We start from the raw sequence: 15,075 nt of genomic DNA, 5'->3' as shown, positions 1-15,075 counted from the left end.
CAAGGTTAACAGTTAAGACCATTCTTTTCGCTCTCCAGTCCGCACACCATTGGCAAAGGTGAAAGCTTAACGCTACAATACGAATATACGATATGATAATATAATGACTTAATCAACAAATCTCGATCGCATTTAAACTTTCTCCGCAACTTATAACGATATTCTTACAGAAAACTGCAAACGAAGAGTTAGAATTCCTTGACGAGACGGGTTTACTTTATTTCTTAAAATTTAGTTATAAATTATGATTCAAGTAAAATACATAAGTTTTTTAGTTAACTCCTAGTAAACTTCATGGGATTCGGAACAATAGCCTATACAGGAACTGTGGGTCCGAAAAGACAAGAACATAGGCCTAACATTAAAAATTATGAAGATACCAAAATCTAGTTAAAGCTTGACTAACACTGTCTATGCAGTTTTGTTGAACAGTTAAATATTGTTTTAAAAAATTAGAAAGAAAAACGTTATTTTAGCTTACTAAAGTAAATATTTTTATAGGTCAATTTTACGTAATGTTCCAGGAAATTGTTGAGATCTATGTTATTTTTAGTTGGCTTACATTCACACTTTTTTGTACTTTAAAATGTGCTTAACAAACATGTTAATTCGCTGTTTTTCTATATCACCAGTTACATGGTTTATATGAAAAGAGGGGGTAGGAAAGAGAAAAAAAACTACATTTAGATTTTTTATTAGACCTATTTGTTTTTTTCATTGAGTGTTCTGACAAAAAAATTAGACCCGCTTCGAATTTTAGAACTTGTTTGGTAATTTGGTGAGAAAACAAATTTTTTCCCTTCGGTCCTACACCGGTTAAACCTCCCTTTCCTCAGAAATGATTACAAATGTTAGTGTATCGGCTACAATATAGGCCTATACAGTAGCTTTCTCTTCAGAGCCAAAATAATACAAAAGATGTTGCATGATTCAAAAAAAATTCAAATATGTTAGCCTAATTGATTTGCCAAAAATGGTTCCAAGTCGATCCAACTCACACATGATGCAACCCAGGACCATTAAACCTAGAATAACTAAACCCAGCACAATCCAGCCAATACCTATGGGATGAATAGTCCTTGTGTTTACCTGTTCTGGGTTTACACATTCTGGGCTGAATCGTCCGTGGGTTGAACAGACTGAATACCGCCAAGAATCTCTATGCTATAGCTTATTTTGTATATAGGCGATATACTTATCCGTATGCGAAGTCTTTTGGGTTGGATAGTCGTGCTAACCTTTCATCGGTATTTCCTCGTTTTAAGCCATCGGGGCTTTGCAATTTTTCCTGTTTATTGATTTGTTTGTGATCATGTTATTTTTTATGATGACGTAACAAGGTTACAAGCGCCATTTTTTCTCTCCCCGGCCACAGTCAATGGCAAAAGAATAATTGATATATACGATACGATAAGCTAGAGTAGGCTATACAGTAATAGCCTACTACTGCAACTTTGCAACATTTGTACTATTTGGTTATTCTACAGAAAAAAACTTATTTGTGGCTTTTATTCTGGTTCTGCTTTTATTTTGCAAACAAGCAAAGTAATTTACTAAACGAACTATTTTTTATGGATAAACTTTAACTTGTGATGTAATACTACCTTGGCGATTGCCGCTAGACGATGTTACAGTTACATTTGTTCGCAAAAACTACGTACACAAATTTACCAAATCTACTGGCGTAGCATTTATAATATACATAATACGCCTATACAAGCCTAATCATTTTCTGAAAAATCGTGGAGTTTAAAAGTCCATGTAAAGTTAATATGAACTTTCCTTTTGTAAATCTGCAATAAAATAGTAAAAGGTGCCATCGTTGGAAGAAGGCAATCACTCGACTTAGTCTTGTATACAGTAGGCCTTTATTATAGATACAGTCTATACCGGTACTTGCAATTAGTGAATAATTGGTCTAATTGCATTGTAGATTTTCTATGTTTTTCAGGCGAGGGCCTAAGGCCTAAGTGGTATCTACAGCTAATACTTTTAATACAAAGATAGGACAAAATTTTTAAAAACATATTTCAGACAATAAGTGAATGGAAATGATTTATAAAGAAAGTGCGATCTTGGAAATAACGTTTACACGGACAAACTTTCACAAATTGTTGAAATTGAAAATTCTTCGATTTCCTTTTTATTTCTATTAAGTTATAAACAGAAACTTAAAAAGGTACAAAAAACGTTATTTTATCCATTGTTCTTATTTATGTTCCCAGGGGAACAGGATTGTGCAAACCAAAATAAAAGTAGCTTATTTATTTAACTGTCGTCGGTAGCAGCCAATAAGAGAGGGATAAATAACACTTTCTCTTGGCACTGTATTAAATTTGAAGTATATTATGTGAGAAAGTTTTAAGGCACTCTTCGCTTTCAGATCAGCGATGGACTAAAGTGCTTTTCACTCTCAACCTGTTAAAGAGTTGTAATCTTGATGGGCATGTCCTTGACAAAGTATGTATGTTACCTGTGATAAGTAGCTTAAGGGAAACTGTAGTCATACACTGACAAGTTAACGTAAATGGAGGAAAATAGACATTCTCAAGAAGTGTTCTGTGTCTTTTATACATTTATTTAGGCTGTAAAGCATTATTTCATGGCAACCAAATAGAATAAAGGACTTTCAATAAATGTTTGGCAATTAACACTTTTCATGAAATGAATTTTAAACGCTTAGAAAAAAAAATACAACTAACGCAGCATAGACATGTTAAAATAAAACTTGTTCGTAAATTTTAGTTACCGTAATAGTGCTTAAACCTGCATGAAGATAACGCAGGTTAAATCCGCAACTATAACACGCATTAATTTTGTGATCAGAAGCTCTTTACTTAGGCATTATGATTATTGAACAACGAACGTCGTCGAACTTCTTGGCAAATTCATTATTGTGCCACTCTCAACATCACGATCACGTGATGTGAGTTCACCAGTTTGACGGCGAGACAATCAGGTACTCGATCGTGACTCTTGAAACGACCGAACGGATCGCTCGAACAATCTTGTTCGCTTTCCTTCGTTACAAAGAGTCTTATACTCTTGAAATACTTTTATCAAAGAGCTCCAACTCCAAATCGAGCAACGAACAAAGCAACACAAGCACAATAGGTTTGCCGAGGACAATAAGCCAAAAGAACAACAGAAATTACATTATTTGTGGAATCATGATCGGTTCATCTTTCCAGCTCAGGCTATCATCGCATACTAGCTATTCGGCTGGAAGAGAATACACGCAAATCTGCTAAGAAGGCGGGCCATCTGGATTAGTGAACTTGCTTGGTTTTCTTTAAAACTGTCAGAAGGTAAATGATAAGCGAAAAAGAAGTCAAAATAATGTATGAAAAGAAATTGATAATTTGCTTGCTCATTCAAAGTGTATACTGGAAGATCATGGCCATAAGGGTCCATGTTTTTTTTTCAGACGTGGATATCTGTAAACAAGTAACCTTTTGTCGCTGCGACAATGATTGAGCGGTAAGCTCGGTTCGTTAGTGGATGGCGCACTTAAAATGTTAAAGGAGCAAAGCTGCAGCTGAACAAGAGGCGACGAGATTTAGCGGTATTTGGTCTCCCGGTCGACCTTGGCTGTTCAATCACTTGAAGGCTACTTAAAAGTTGTTGTTGTGAAAGGGTTTCGCTGTAGAATTCCATTAGATCAATAGTTACGTGACAGTAAACTAAGCTTAAATAGACGTCTGTAACCATAGTGCTCTGTCGGAATTAAGTTATCATAACGTGTTATATGACTCAAGGGTATAAGAATTAAGATTAACTAAAAGACGCGGTTAGCCAAAAAGCTTTGCAGCTTTACAGCGCCTTTCTAATCAAACAACTCGCATGCAAAAACGAGGTTATTGCAATTTTGCACACTGTGCGAAGCCAGAATATATATTTATATTGGCTGGTTGCCAGTTGCTACTGTTAATAGAAGTCGGAAGTCCAGGGATACTGGTACAGAAATATGCCATCTGAGCCCCCTATATGATATGAAAGGTAAGACCGCTTCATTAATTCGTGGGCTTCGTGTAGAATCGGCTGCAAAACATTAGTAATACACACAGTTGGATCGTATCAGCCTTCCTATTTATAACTCGAACACGTCAGTTTGTTGACTTTTCCCGTGTTAGAAATATCGGATTTCAATGCCGCTTACACAAGCCAAATAAGCACTGGTTATCTGCGCGTGTACCGGTCAGCGCAGAACTAAGTTTTGAAATTCTGGACAAGCAACCAGTGGAAAGTTAAAGTATATTTTGTGTTTCCTGAAATAATAAAGACATGCACTAAGTATATATCTAACGAACCAAAGAAGGCCGAGACTATTTCACCAAACCAAAATCGTAAGTTTAAAATAATCTATTTTCTCGGTTTCTTGTTAACCTAACTTGCATGAAGTAACGTAAGTCATCCAAATCTAACCTATATTTACTTTCTAATCTAAATGTAACTTTATCAGGTGAACCATGTATCAGTAAATTCCATTTTATAATCCCCGTTCTTCTAACGCAGAGGTGACGAACATGCGGCCCGCAAAATAATTTTGTGCGACCCGCAAATCGATTTGACAATCGCTCTTGCATGGCGAAGCATTCTGGTAAGACCAGCAGTCTTGAACTTTCTTTGACCTGTTTCTAATCTTTGCGCAATGCGATATCAAAAACTGATAGCACAATTGATTTGCAGCAGTATGTCTTCAATATATTGCCGCAGTCAACCGATGTATTTTTTGTGGCTGCGGGAGCAGCTAAAAAACTGCCGAATGAAGCGGTTGTGCTTGAATGCTAATTATTATGCAAAATTTTACAGGTTACTAAAAAGTTGTGCGGCCCGTTTACTCAGCCGTAACTGACAAAGTGGCCCGCGACATCGAATAGGTTCGTCACCCCTGTTCTAACGTAACCATAGAATAGATCATGCAATGGGTTAAGTTACACGTCCTAATTTTAGTGAAATAAAGGTCACTTTCAAAACAATAATGAAAACCAGCGTCACCGCAAAGGTATAAGAAGAAATTTTCAGTTCAGTTTTGACGCATATATGAGGATTGACTCTGAAGCATGACTTAAGCATAAACTGGTAAAATTTACTTTTTTGGGCGTTCGTTTTTCGTTTGCATTTTGCGGTAAATCGTGACTGCTGAAAACCTTTATTATTTGACTGTTTGTTATCTATTTGCTTTATGACGTTTATAATTAAATTGAAAAGCCTGTTCATAAAGGCCCATGATTGTTAAATCTGTGTGGAAAATCGTGCTCTCGTCGTTCGCAAAGGCAAAACTCTTTTAAACATCCGACAGTTGTATGGAGTGAATCAAACGATTATATACAGTAGAGTGGTCTATTTTTAGTGAGTGTTGAGTTCATTTGGGTCGGGCGCGTTTCTTCTGAGTGATACCGTTTTTTGTTTACCTTTAAAGGAACGGCTTCTGTATAGTTCTGTTTTTGCAGTGCAAATACGCTTACCAACACTTTAAATTTCCCCTACCCAATGCAAACTTATCAATCGATTCCAATCACGTTGTAAACTTGAGTTCATTTGAATGTCTTGAACGTTCCACAAGCAACGACATTGCGCAAACCACCGAAATTATCTTTTTTGGTGTTAGTTACCAGTCTTTCTGCCACTTACATTTGGAAAATATTGAGGAATGTTTGATGGGTCGTGTGGAAAGGTGAAATGTGAATGAGTATATTTCTATAAATTCATATTCTTAAAACAGTACATTTTTGATGGGCTGGAGATGAAAGTAAAGCTTAGTTTAGTTTAGCCTGTTTAAGTACATTAATCGTTAATTCAAATGGAAAGTTGTTTTAAATTTATTTTTTGTTTTGTGACATTTATTAGATATTTAAGGCTTATGGTATCACAGCTTTGTGTAATGTCTGCCGGAAATCTGTTGATAAAATCACAAAAAGCTAAGCAACTAAATGCCGAAATATGCCAAAACCGACTTAGCCGGATCATCCACCAGCATGATAAAACGGTCAAACGCAGGTTCTGTAGGAAAAAATCAAGCAAATTCGACAAGTCCAACTTTTAGTTCATCTGCTGATTCAGGTTTGTTTAAGGCATATTTACAGTTAAGACGTAGTTCTTCGAACTTGACTAACTGTAAGCTGAATCCACGTTTACAACCTAACGGTTTATTTAAGTTACCATTACGACGTTAACGTTTGATATTCATTTTATTAGATTGAGTAATCATTCCAGTTTAGCCATATAGAGTTTAACTAAATTAAGTTGTGTAAAACACAACGACTCAGTTCTTCGAACTTATGAATTCACTCACTTTATTGCTTGTGCAATAGAAAACAACAATACCTATATAAGCAACAAATTATTTTCTAAAAACCAAATGGCTGTAGGGACGGCTGTTGTATTTTGTAAGGCGTGAAAAGTTATGTGAGTGCAGTAGGGCAAATGTGAACACATTTTATTAAAACTTAGGAAGGGATTAAGTGGTTTCAGTACAATGGTCCCTGAGTGGATATCATTTTTAACACAATAACTGGGTTTGTTCCGAGTTGTCCAAATATTATGATTATTTTTCATGTCACGACATAGAGGCGAGTGAAAAGAAACATTGACCCTGCGAATTGTAGTTTGTAACTAAGCTATACAGTTATAAGTAAATTAATCAAAAAATATTGTTATGTCTGAAATTTTACTAAGTGTTAAACATGCTGAAAGATTTTGTATTTTTAAGTGTATAAATATTGCATTTTTTCGTAAAGCCTCGAACATATAAATTTTGGATATCCGCAAGGGAACGAATTAATCCAATTTCTTAATATCATGTAAAGCCAAAACGTTAATAGATTAATTGCTGTTGATGGACCCGATACCTAATGGACACCTGTCTAGATTATCCTAATACATGTTCCTTATTGTTGTGTAAACGTCAAAAGATGAAAAGTATTCGTGTCAACTTGCCATCCTTGTATGACCCTTTCTACAACGAGCACGCTTTCATTGCGTGCTCGTTGCGTGACGCCTGCTGCCACCCTCTCAGAGCAAGTAGTAAGTAAAACCGCCTTGAAATTCAATACACGTTTTAAAATGTTTAATAAAGATTGTTTCTTTTTATCAAAAAAGCACAAGCGCATTTTTCGCTTCATTAACATAGTTTGGTCGCCCTGCTGTCTATTTTAGCCCCGATAACTTCAGTTGTTGTCTGTCTATAACTTCAGTTGCTATGGCTATCGGTTATGTTTACTCCGGTTTAGTTTTGGACATGATACTTTCCTGTTATAGACTAGTCTTTAGTCTGCCCACGCCTGGTTAATATTTGGAAAAAGCAAAACGAAACAAAAAATACATGACGTTTGGAATTTTTCAAAAGCCATTCATACAATAGTGATATGTCATGCTCAAAGACGTATCCAAAGATACTGCTATATTTGAACGGCAATTTTGTGTAGTCTGGGCATCGGTCGGAATGCTTGAGTGCTTCCGAAGTGTTGGTTTAATATAACAGTAAATATTGATGAATATAAATGTCAATCACTGGTGATTGATTTTTGGTAATAGAAATATTGTGATGGACTGTAGGTAACTATATCAAATACATCTTATGTTTGTTTATACCACTTGAACTTTGATATGGTATTTGCAGTCGAACTGTGTTTTTACGGAGTATAGCAATCTAAGTATATGTGAGTATAGCAAGTATTTACAACACAAACACAGGATGGCACACTTGCTAAAAAACAACACGTTAGTTGTCGGTGTGTAGGAAAACTTAAGCATATTGTTTGCATCTATGCATTGAGGTAACCAATCATTTAAAAATTAATACCAAGCAAAATGCTGTAAGCAATTATAAGCTCAATTTCACACTATGCTCACACTATGCTCACATATGATCATTATGCTTCACAGCTATTTTGAGCTATCCAGTACTTTGGATATTGGTACCCGAGAAAAAATCCGTGAGTTGTTCAATTCTCAGGGTTTGCATTCTTCCATAGTTATAAAATTCATTCCTCCGACAAATTTTATATGTAAATATTTCTTCATTTTCCTTATTTCTACTTGGAAAAAAAGTACAGGAAAATTAAAGAATGCTTTTGTTGTAAGCAGTAGTGGCTTTAGGGTGAGGCAAGCAAGACGGTCGCCTCAGTCCCCTCCAAGAGAGCCTCTACTGTTTGTGTATACCAGGGGTGACGAACCTATTCGATGACGCGGGCCACTTTGTCAGTTACGGCTGAGCAAGCGGGCCGCACAAATTTTTTAACATTTTGCATAATAATTAGCATTCAAGCACAACCGCTTCATTTGGCAGATTTTTAGCTGCTCCCGCGGCCACAAAAAATACATCGATTGAGTGCGGCAATCTATTGAAGACATACTGCTGCGACTCAATTGTGCTATCAGCTTTTGATATCGCATTGCGCAAAGATTAGAAACAGGTCAAAGAAAGTTCAAGACTGCTGGTCTCACCGGACGCTTCGCCATACAAAAGCGATTGTCAAACCGATTTGCGGGCCGCATGTTCGTCACCTCTGGTGTTTACACACTCCAAAAGAACAAAAATTGCATACGAGTATTATTCTTAACTATTCGCTGTTTTTCAGGACAGTAGTCATACATTGGTTAATGCTAATTGTATGAACTGTATTTAGAATAGGGAGAAGTTGTGTTAATCAAACCTCCGTGTAAATTGGTCTCCTGCTTTGAGATTACTTTCATGCAGCTTGAAGCTTAAACGGTCACGTGATTTAAAACATCATGCCAAGACCAAAATAGTTGTATTCTCTGCTGGCAAACCTCTGAGGTATTAAGCGCTCGATAGCAACAAAGAAATAAAGGATGTGAGATCTTGGGGGCCAAAAAGAAAAATTTATGGAGCGAAAAAGTGAGAAGAAATGCATAACAAAATCTCATGCAGTTTTTGTTTTGAAAGAAAAGCAAAATTTTATGCATTTTACAGCTTGTTAATTCAAAATTTTCCTGGGGAGTATGCCCCCCGGACCTCATAGGATAGATTGCTACGTCTTTCGTAATTTTGGGGTTCTCAAACTTAATTCGCGCCCTACCTCTAAATTTTTACTACAGATGATTTAAATAAAGGTATGCAAGATCTGAGTGTATGATTACGAACTTGAAATTTAATTAGTAACATGCATTGTCCATACTCTGTCAAAAGCACTTTTAAATGTCAGAAATTATTAATTTCAAGGCAAGTGTCATGTTGGCTTGAATAAATTTCCTAACATATGTACACAAACGTGCAAAAAATTCAAAGTATTCCGGAATGAGGTCATTATAGTGATTTTTACATTCTCGGTAAAACCACTGCGTGGTTACTTAGTCGATTGTGTAAAAGCTGACGTTAATGTTCTCCACTCAAATTTCGAATTTCTTTGTCTGGAACCCTGCTGTGCGGATAGCGAACACGCCTTATCAAATATTTAGTATTAGGCAAGGTTTGATTTTCACAGAAATGTCAACAGCCGATTAGCACGCCATCGAGACTTGTTACTCGATTCGTTTTCCGCAAATTGTTAACAGGGGTTTAGCTTTGTAATCATATGCAAATATAACCGATAATTGCCCCGGAACCATTTTGCTCAAAGCTCTATTTGATTTTATAAAGAATTACAAATTCATTAAACAATGCTAAAGCTATACTGGTTAGCATTGAATAATTAGGGGGCGGTACAAAACCTTGAATTTGAATGAAATTACGACAGCTACTGAAATCAGGAGAACAATTAAAGATGAAAAACGTTTTTTATTCCGAAATAACAGGGTGATGTTGTCACAATGGCAATTAACTCCACCTGACCTTGGCATATATAGCAACAGACTTTTCGACTCGATATTTTTGGCATAAGTAAACATTAGAAATGACCAAGGTTAAGTTTCTGTTTATCGACTGATAGCATAGAAAGTAGCATACGTTATTTTGTTTGAAATGTTTAACTGGTATTTCGTAAAGCTTATGTAAGTAAGCACTATTGTAAACTTGCTTTTCTTGGTTTAGGATTTGTTTGTGGTCACGATAAAAAGGCAGGCGATCAGCGACCGTCTGGGATAAAAGCGAAAAACGTCGCGACATCCAACACAACCACAGAAAAGAACAACTTTCCAGAAGACGGGCAAAGGAGCTACCAAAAGGCAATGAAGTCCGAGGCAAAACAAAACGGTTTAAAAACCTCAGCCGTTCGTTTTGAACAAGCGTCAGTTGAAAATACCAAACCCAGGCGGTGGCAAAGCAACCCTTACTTGAGTCACGGTACCCCTAGCGCCGCAAGAAGCAATACAAAAGAGCCCAATTTTAGCCAAAATTCACGGATTCCTCTAAAAGGAAAGGTCCCCATAAAAAGAACACTCCAAGTCAATTCAAGATTAAATTCAAGAAGACGTTCAACAGGGAATATTTGTCAGGTATATTTATAGTTAAACCATTCTGCAAAATTTCAGTGTTCCTTTAAAATAATGCCCCCAGTTTTGAAAGAGTGCTCACAGTAATTAGAATATGTAATTCGCAGGAACAAGTTTGGAAACTAAATGGAAGAGAAGCAACATTTACCAACGTTCCTCGGCCGACGTTTGTTGAACTGCATCCAAACCCCACGTCTTTATACGAACCAAAAAACAAAAGTTTACCGCCTTTAAACGCAAGCAAAGCACAGCCCGAGTTAACTGTCATAATAAACAACCGCCCTTCAACGGTAAGGTGTCGTCAAAGATCGCAAAGCGGTTCCCAAAGTGGCGCGCAAGATTCGTCGTTGGGCAGCAGTACAAGAGCTCCCTATCCTCCGGACCGGAGACAAGGCGGCCGACCGAGGGATAAAAAATCTATGAGTGTCGATTTTGGGAAGGTGGCATTTTCTTGTGAAGTACGCACACAAAAGGCGGTCACTTGCGTTCAGTCAGCTACCTGTGATACAGCAAGGAAGAATATGCTATCTGTGCCCACAACCGGCATCACAGCTTTGATGTCGAAACGCCACAGCGAAGGCAACTTGACGACCTATCGCATTCGGCCCGGATCAGGCCACTTAAATCCCGCAGAACCGTCTTACAACGACACCTTTGACGATATGCACCATTTTAGTGCGTGGAATAATAGTAATAGTAGCAGACCATCTAGTGGACAAGTGAACAACTTGCGCGCCAGGAGCGTATGCTCGCCTTCAAGCGCCGGCAGCTTTGAAAAATCGGAGGCTCTCCGCTATAACTTTAAAGATGATTTGAGGCGACGGTTTTCGCTTCCAAATACGGGAATATACCTGCGAACAGAAAACGGAAACAGTCCTCAGTTTATCGCCGCTATCAAAGAGCTGAAAAACGAAGACGATTCACGACCTACAGAAAAAAGGTAAGTCCATAAGATTTGCTACCGTATACATATATACAATACATATATATCTATAAGAACATCTCTAAATTCTTGTGAAAGTACGCTGGTACTTTGACCACGTTTTGGTATACGATATAGTTGCTTGCTTAACAACAAGGCGGGAATATTGAAAGGATAGTCATCAATAATTTATTTTGCAGAAGCGCGTCTGAACACCCCACGTCTTCATGTGTGTCATCTACATCGGTCAATTCAGCAAAAGATTACGCTGTCACAAGGCTACAACGAATTTCCGAAGAAATTGTTGTTAGCCCAACTGAGCCAGTCAGAGAGGAAAAAAATGGAACGAACTCTGAAACTAAAGCAAATATAGAGTCTAACAAAAATGGAGACACTTTGCACACAATCGATGAAAATGGCAAGGTTACGACCAACGAGAAAACAAAAGAACAAGAAATTTCCTTTCTTAGAGAAATCCACGACTCGGAAAAAGATCAAAAGGTATCTTCACAGACACAATCTCTCTTTCACATTCCTGAACCAGGTGAGCCATTTGTAAAAAAATTAACCAGCACCTTGAAACACGCAACCGAGATATCCCAGAACGAAGGTAACCTCCATTTTGTGTACGGGATGTCGGAAAACAATACCGAGAATGCAACATCCACCGAAGAATACTTTGCTCGACTCGGATTCGATGATCATGAGGAAGACGATGAAATAGATCTCACGATTCTTGACGAACCAGACGACGATCTATGCGAAGAAGAATTTCAGCGTAAGAGGATCACTTTGTGGCTCTTAAGCGTTCAAGTGCAAGAAAGTCTGCCAAATACCATACAAGCTACTCCAGAAATTGTAACAACGACATAGCGAAGGCAACGGTGAGTTCAATAAATTGAATTAACCGGTAAAGAAGCGGCTACCGCCGTAAAAACCAAAGGTTTTCAGAAGTGTAAGAAACAATGTCACGACTGGAGAGGAGCACTATATCAGGCTGAAAACGCCTTTAAAACAACAGTGTAGTATAAATTACACTATAGTGGCCCCGTGGAATCTTCGTAGCTACTACGCCGAGTTAAGAAAACGCATCTTTCAACAATGCAATGCTCTTCATAAATGTCATTTTTCCATTCAAACAAGCTGACACGAAACTATCACTATCAAACTATCACACGAAAAAACGATTTGAGGAGATCAAAGGAATTTTTACTTTTTTTAATTTTTTGTTAACAACCAGCTCATAGTTGTATAAGGTGTTTGTGCATTGTAAATCAAGGTGACTGCGCTAACTCTTACCCGTGTAACGGTTTCAAGTTAACTGTTAGTGTATGAAGCTTTTTAAGAGTGTTTCTTCTATATTGAAATTTTTCGTAAGGTGAGATATTTTTGTTATGAATTTTCGAAATATTGTTATATCTATTTCAGTTATTATACCGACAAAATATTTTTAGAAAAAGAATTAAAGTTTACAAGGTTGATGGGAAATGTTTTATATTTTGCATTTTTTTCAATACTTAAGGTTCTATAGGAAAACACCTGGCAACGAACCGAGTGAAATTACAAATTCTTTTCTTTCGTGATTAACGTGCCAACTTATTAAGATTAGAAATAATGCTATACAAATATTCATTTAGTTCATTGGAGATATTTCTGTTGGTATTCGTCTAAGATTAGTTTCATTGTTGTCCTTTTCAAATAAATCATAACATTAGGATTAATGTCAAATATGATTTTATGAAATAAAGTTCAAGTTTGTTTGTTTATGAATTTTGTTTGGTTTGTGCTTTTTGTTGTGTGAATTTAATTTTCGAAGTTCAATTTTGAGTTAAGTGTTTGATCTTTGTTTGTATTTGTTAAATTGTTATGCGCATTAACTTGTCGAAAAGTGTTATTTATCATTGTAGTTGCCGTGGATTGTTGTTTTTATGCTTTTGCGATCTGCATAGAAATTTCGGTGCCAAAGTCAATAGAAAACCTCCATTTCTTTCAGTCTGGAGTTTATGATGGGATTTCACAAGTGTGAATATACAGCAATTCTTTTTTAAACAATGTTTTTATAGTAGGCATACCAAAGATACCGAAGTATTATTTGAATCAAATTAAACATTACCATTCATTCACGGAGCAAAGAAGAATGGACGTGAAAGCCATTGCACAAATCTGTGTACAATAATTGTCACTAACTTAACTGCTTTGCTGTCATTGCTATATTAATAATAACAATTATTGTCACAACAAAGCGTGCAAGACGTTTACCACTTAATTGAGCTTGTTTAGGCTTTGACCAAGAGGCACCGGTAAGTATATACAGCTGACCAATTACAGTAATCCTAATCGATTTTGTTTCTTCCAATTTTGACAAAATAAGAGCTTCGGTACTTAAAAAAGTGCAATAGGGTTTGGTAGTTTACTCTAACATACTGTACAGTGTAAAAAGAGTATCTAATAACAAATTTGCTGAAATTTAACGAATTTGAAAGAGAACTGTTTTGAGGGGTCTGTAGTATAAAAGTCCATTTGTACAGAATGACATCAAGAATGACTGTTTTATAGGTAAAACAATTAATCTAGTTCATTTTTGGAGCAAAAGTTTCACACACTAAAGATTAACTTCCATTCAAATTTACCGCATCGTTGTGGGTAAAATATTGTTGTATAGTTTCAAATTTCACGAGTATATAAAACTATACTTACACATATATTAAGACGCTGTACAAATTCAAATACTATTGGAATTAAGTGTGGGCTTAAGCTTGTAGGACTAGCTTAAAATGTTTCGTAGGTTTTAGAGTATAAGTAGTCTACAACGGTTGCAAATTTCCACGTAATTTCCACGAGTTGGTTTCTATTTTTACGTAACATTTTTTGCTTTACCTAAAAGTGTATGGATTATTTACTTTAACAATAGAACAGATCTATTTAATTTTGAAATATAAATAGTTTAGAGCAGGAGTTTCCAAAGGGTTTGCTTTTTCACTATTACATATAAAATCGTGCACTTTTGGTTAGATGTATCATGGCACCGTTTGCACCACACCCACTCATTCAGATCTATGACTCACCTACTTCTATGCCATAAGCGCGTTCCACAATTACTCACACAATAATAGTACTCTATTTTTAGATGTATCAGCTGTAGTAAAGTGGTGTGACACCTTTGACAATGGTCTTTCAAACGTAGGAAGGCGGCAGTTTTATCCTAAGATTGCAATCTACAATTATGTACGTACCTCCAGAGTCTGGACTCTGGAATCTACAGAAGTTTACTTATAAAAATATTTATGCATCGCAAAAATTCTTTCCAGCCAAAATTCTTACCTTATACCTTGTTTTAGGAAACAAATAATCATTAGCCTTATATAATATGACGTCTATTAGTTAATAGAATGTAGAAAAAAGATTTAATACACAGATACAGAGATTTATCCACTTTATATGCTCATACTAAGTTATAGGGGTTTAATAAGCGTAATTCAATATTGTGCCGAGATATACTTATAGTTAAGATTATTCCCGTTACAAATCAATAATCATGTATAGCCTACACTGGGAATGCGTACATAGTTAGCCTATAAACTTATATCGGATAAACTCACTATACATAAAATAACCTAACAACAAAAATTATAGGTTACCTTACTTAAAATTCTCAGTATGTTATAGGTAAATGAAGGTGTGGAATAGATTTGAGAATATTTTAAAAAAGAATCAAGGAAGTTACCATAATTATTTAATTAGAATTTTTGTAAGCGATA

The 15,075-nt window shown here is 36.2% G+C and overlaps 1 protein-coding gene across 7 annotated transcripts; it reads left to right on the top strand.

The window, feature by feature from the left end:
• The first annotated feature begins 3,204 nt into the window (after positions 1–3,204).
• LOC143450415 (uncharacterized) lies at positions 3,205–13,446 on the top strand. 7 transcript variants are annotated; one of them, XM_076950942.1, is made up of 6 exons: positions 3,674–4,346; positions 4,516–4,600; positions 4,813–6,063; positions 9,995–10,398; positions 10,503–11,335; positions 11,518–13,446. In XM_076950942.1, the coding sequence occupies exons 3-6, from the start codon at positions 5,934–5,936 to the stop codon at positions 12,188–12,190; spliced, it is 2,040 nt and encodes a 679-aa protein (XP_076807057.1). In that variant the 5' UTR covers positions 3,674–4,346; positions 4,516–4,600; positions 4,813–5,933; the 3' UTR covers positions 12,191–13,446. The 7 variants fall into 7 exon arrangements, with proteins under 7 accessions (XP_076807064.1, XP_076807063.1, XP_076807057.1 ...); XM_076950949.1 differs by lacking the exons at positions 3,674–4,346; positions 4,516–4,600; positions 4,813–6,063 and adding exons at positions 3,205–3,308; positions 3,428–3,565; XM_076950948.1 differs by lacking the exons at positions 3,674–4,346; positions 4,516–4,600; positions 4,813–6,063 and adding exons at positions 3,205–3,308; positions 3,428–3,667.
• Positions 13,447–15,075: the final 1,629 nt, after the last annotated feature.

This window comes from Clavelina lepadiformis, chromosome 3 (genome assembly GCF_947623445.1).
Source record: "Clavelina lepadiformis chromosome 3, kaClaLepa1.1, whole genome shotgun sequence".
In the NCBI taxonomy this organism is placed as follows: Eukaryota; Metazoa; Chordata; class Ascidiacea; order Aplousobranchia; family Clavelinidae; genus Clavelina; species Clavelina lepadiformis.
Note: the sequence above shows the minus strand (reverse complement) of the source record. Positions and strands in the feature narration are given on the sequence as shown.

Excerpts from the sequence above, each read along its gene's own strand:
- LOC143450415 (XM_076950942.1), top strand. The coding sequence starts at position 5,934 with ATGCCGAAATATGCCAAAACCGACTTAGCCGGATCATCCACCAGCATG. Across the intron at positions 6,064-9,994 it reads TAGTTCATCTGCTGATTCAG|GATTTGTTTGTGGTCACGAT; the intron begins GTTTGTTTAAGG and ends TTCTTGGTTTAG. Across the intron at positions 10,399-10,502 it reads CAACAGGGAATATTTGTCAG|GAACAAGTTTGGAAACTAAA; the intron begins GTATATTTATAG and ends TGTAATTCGCAG.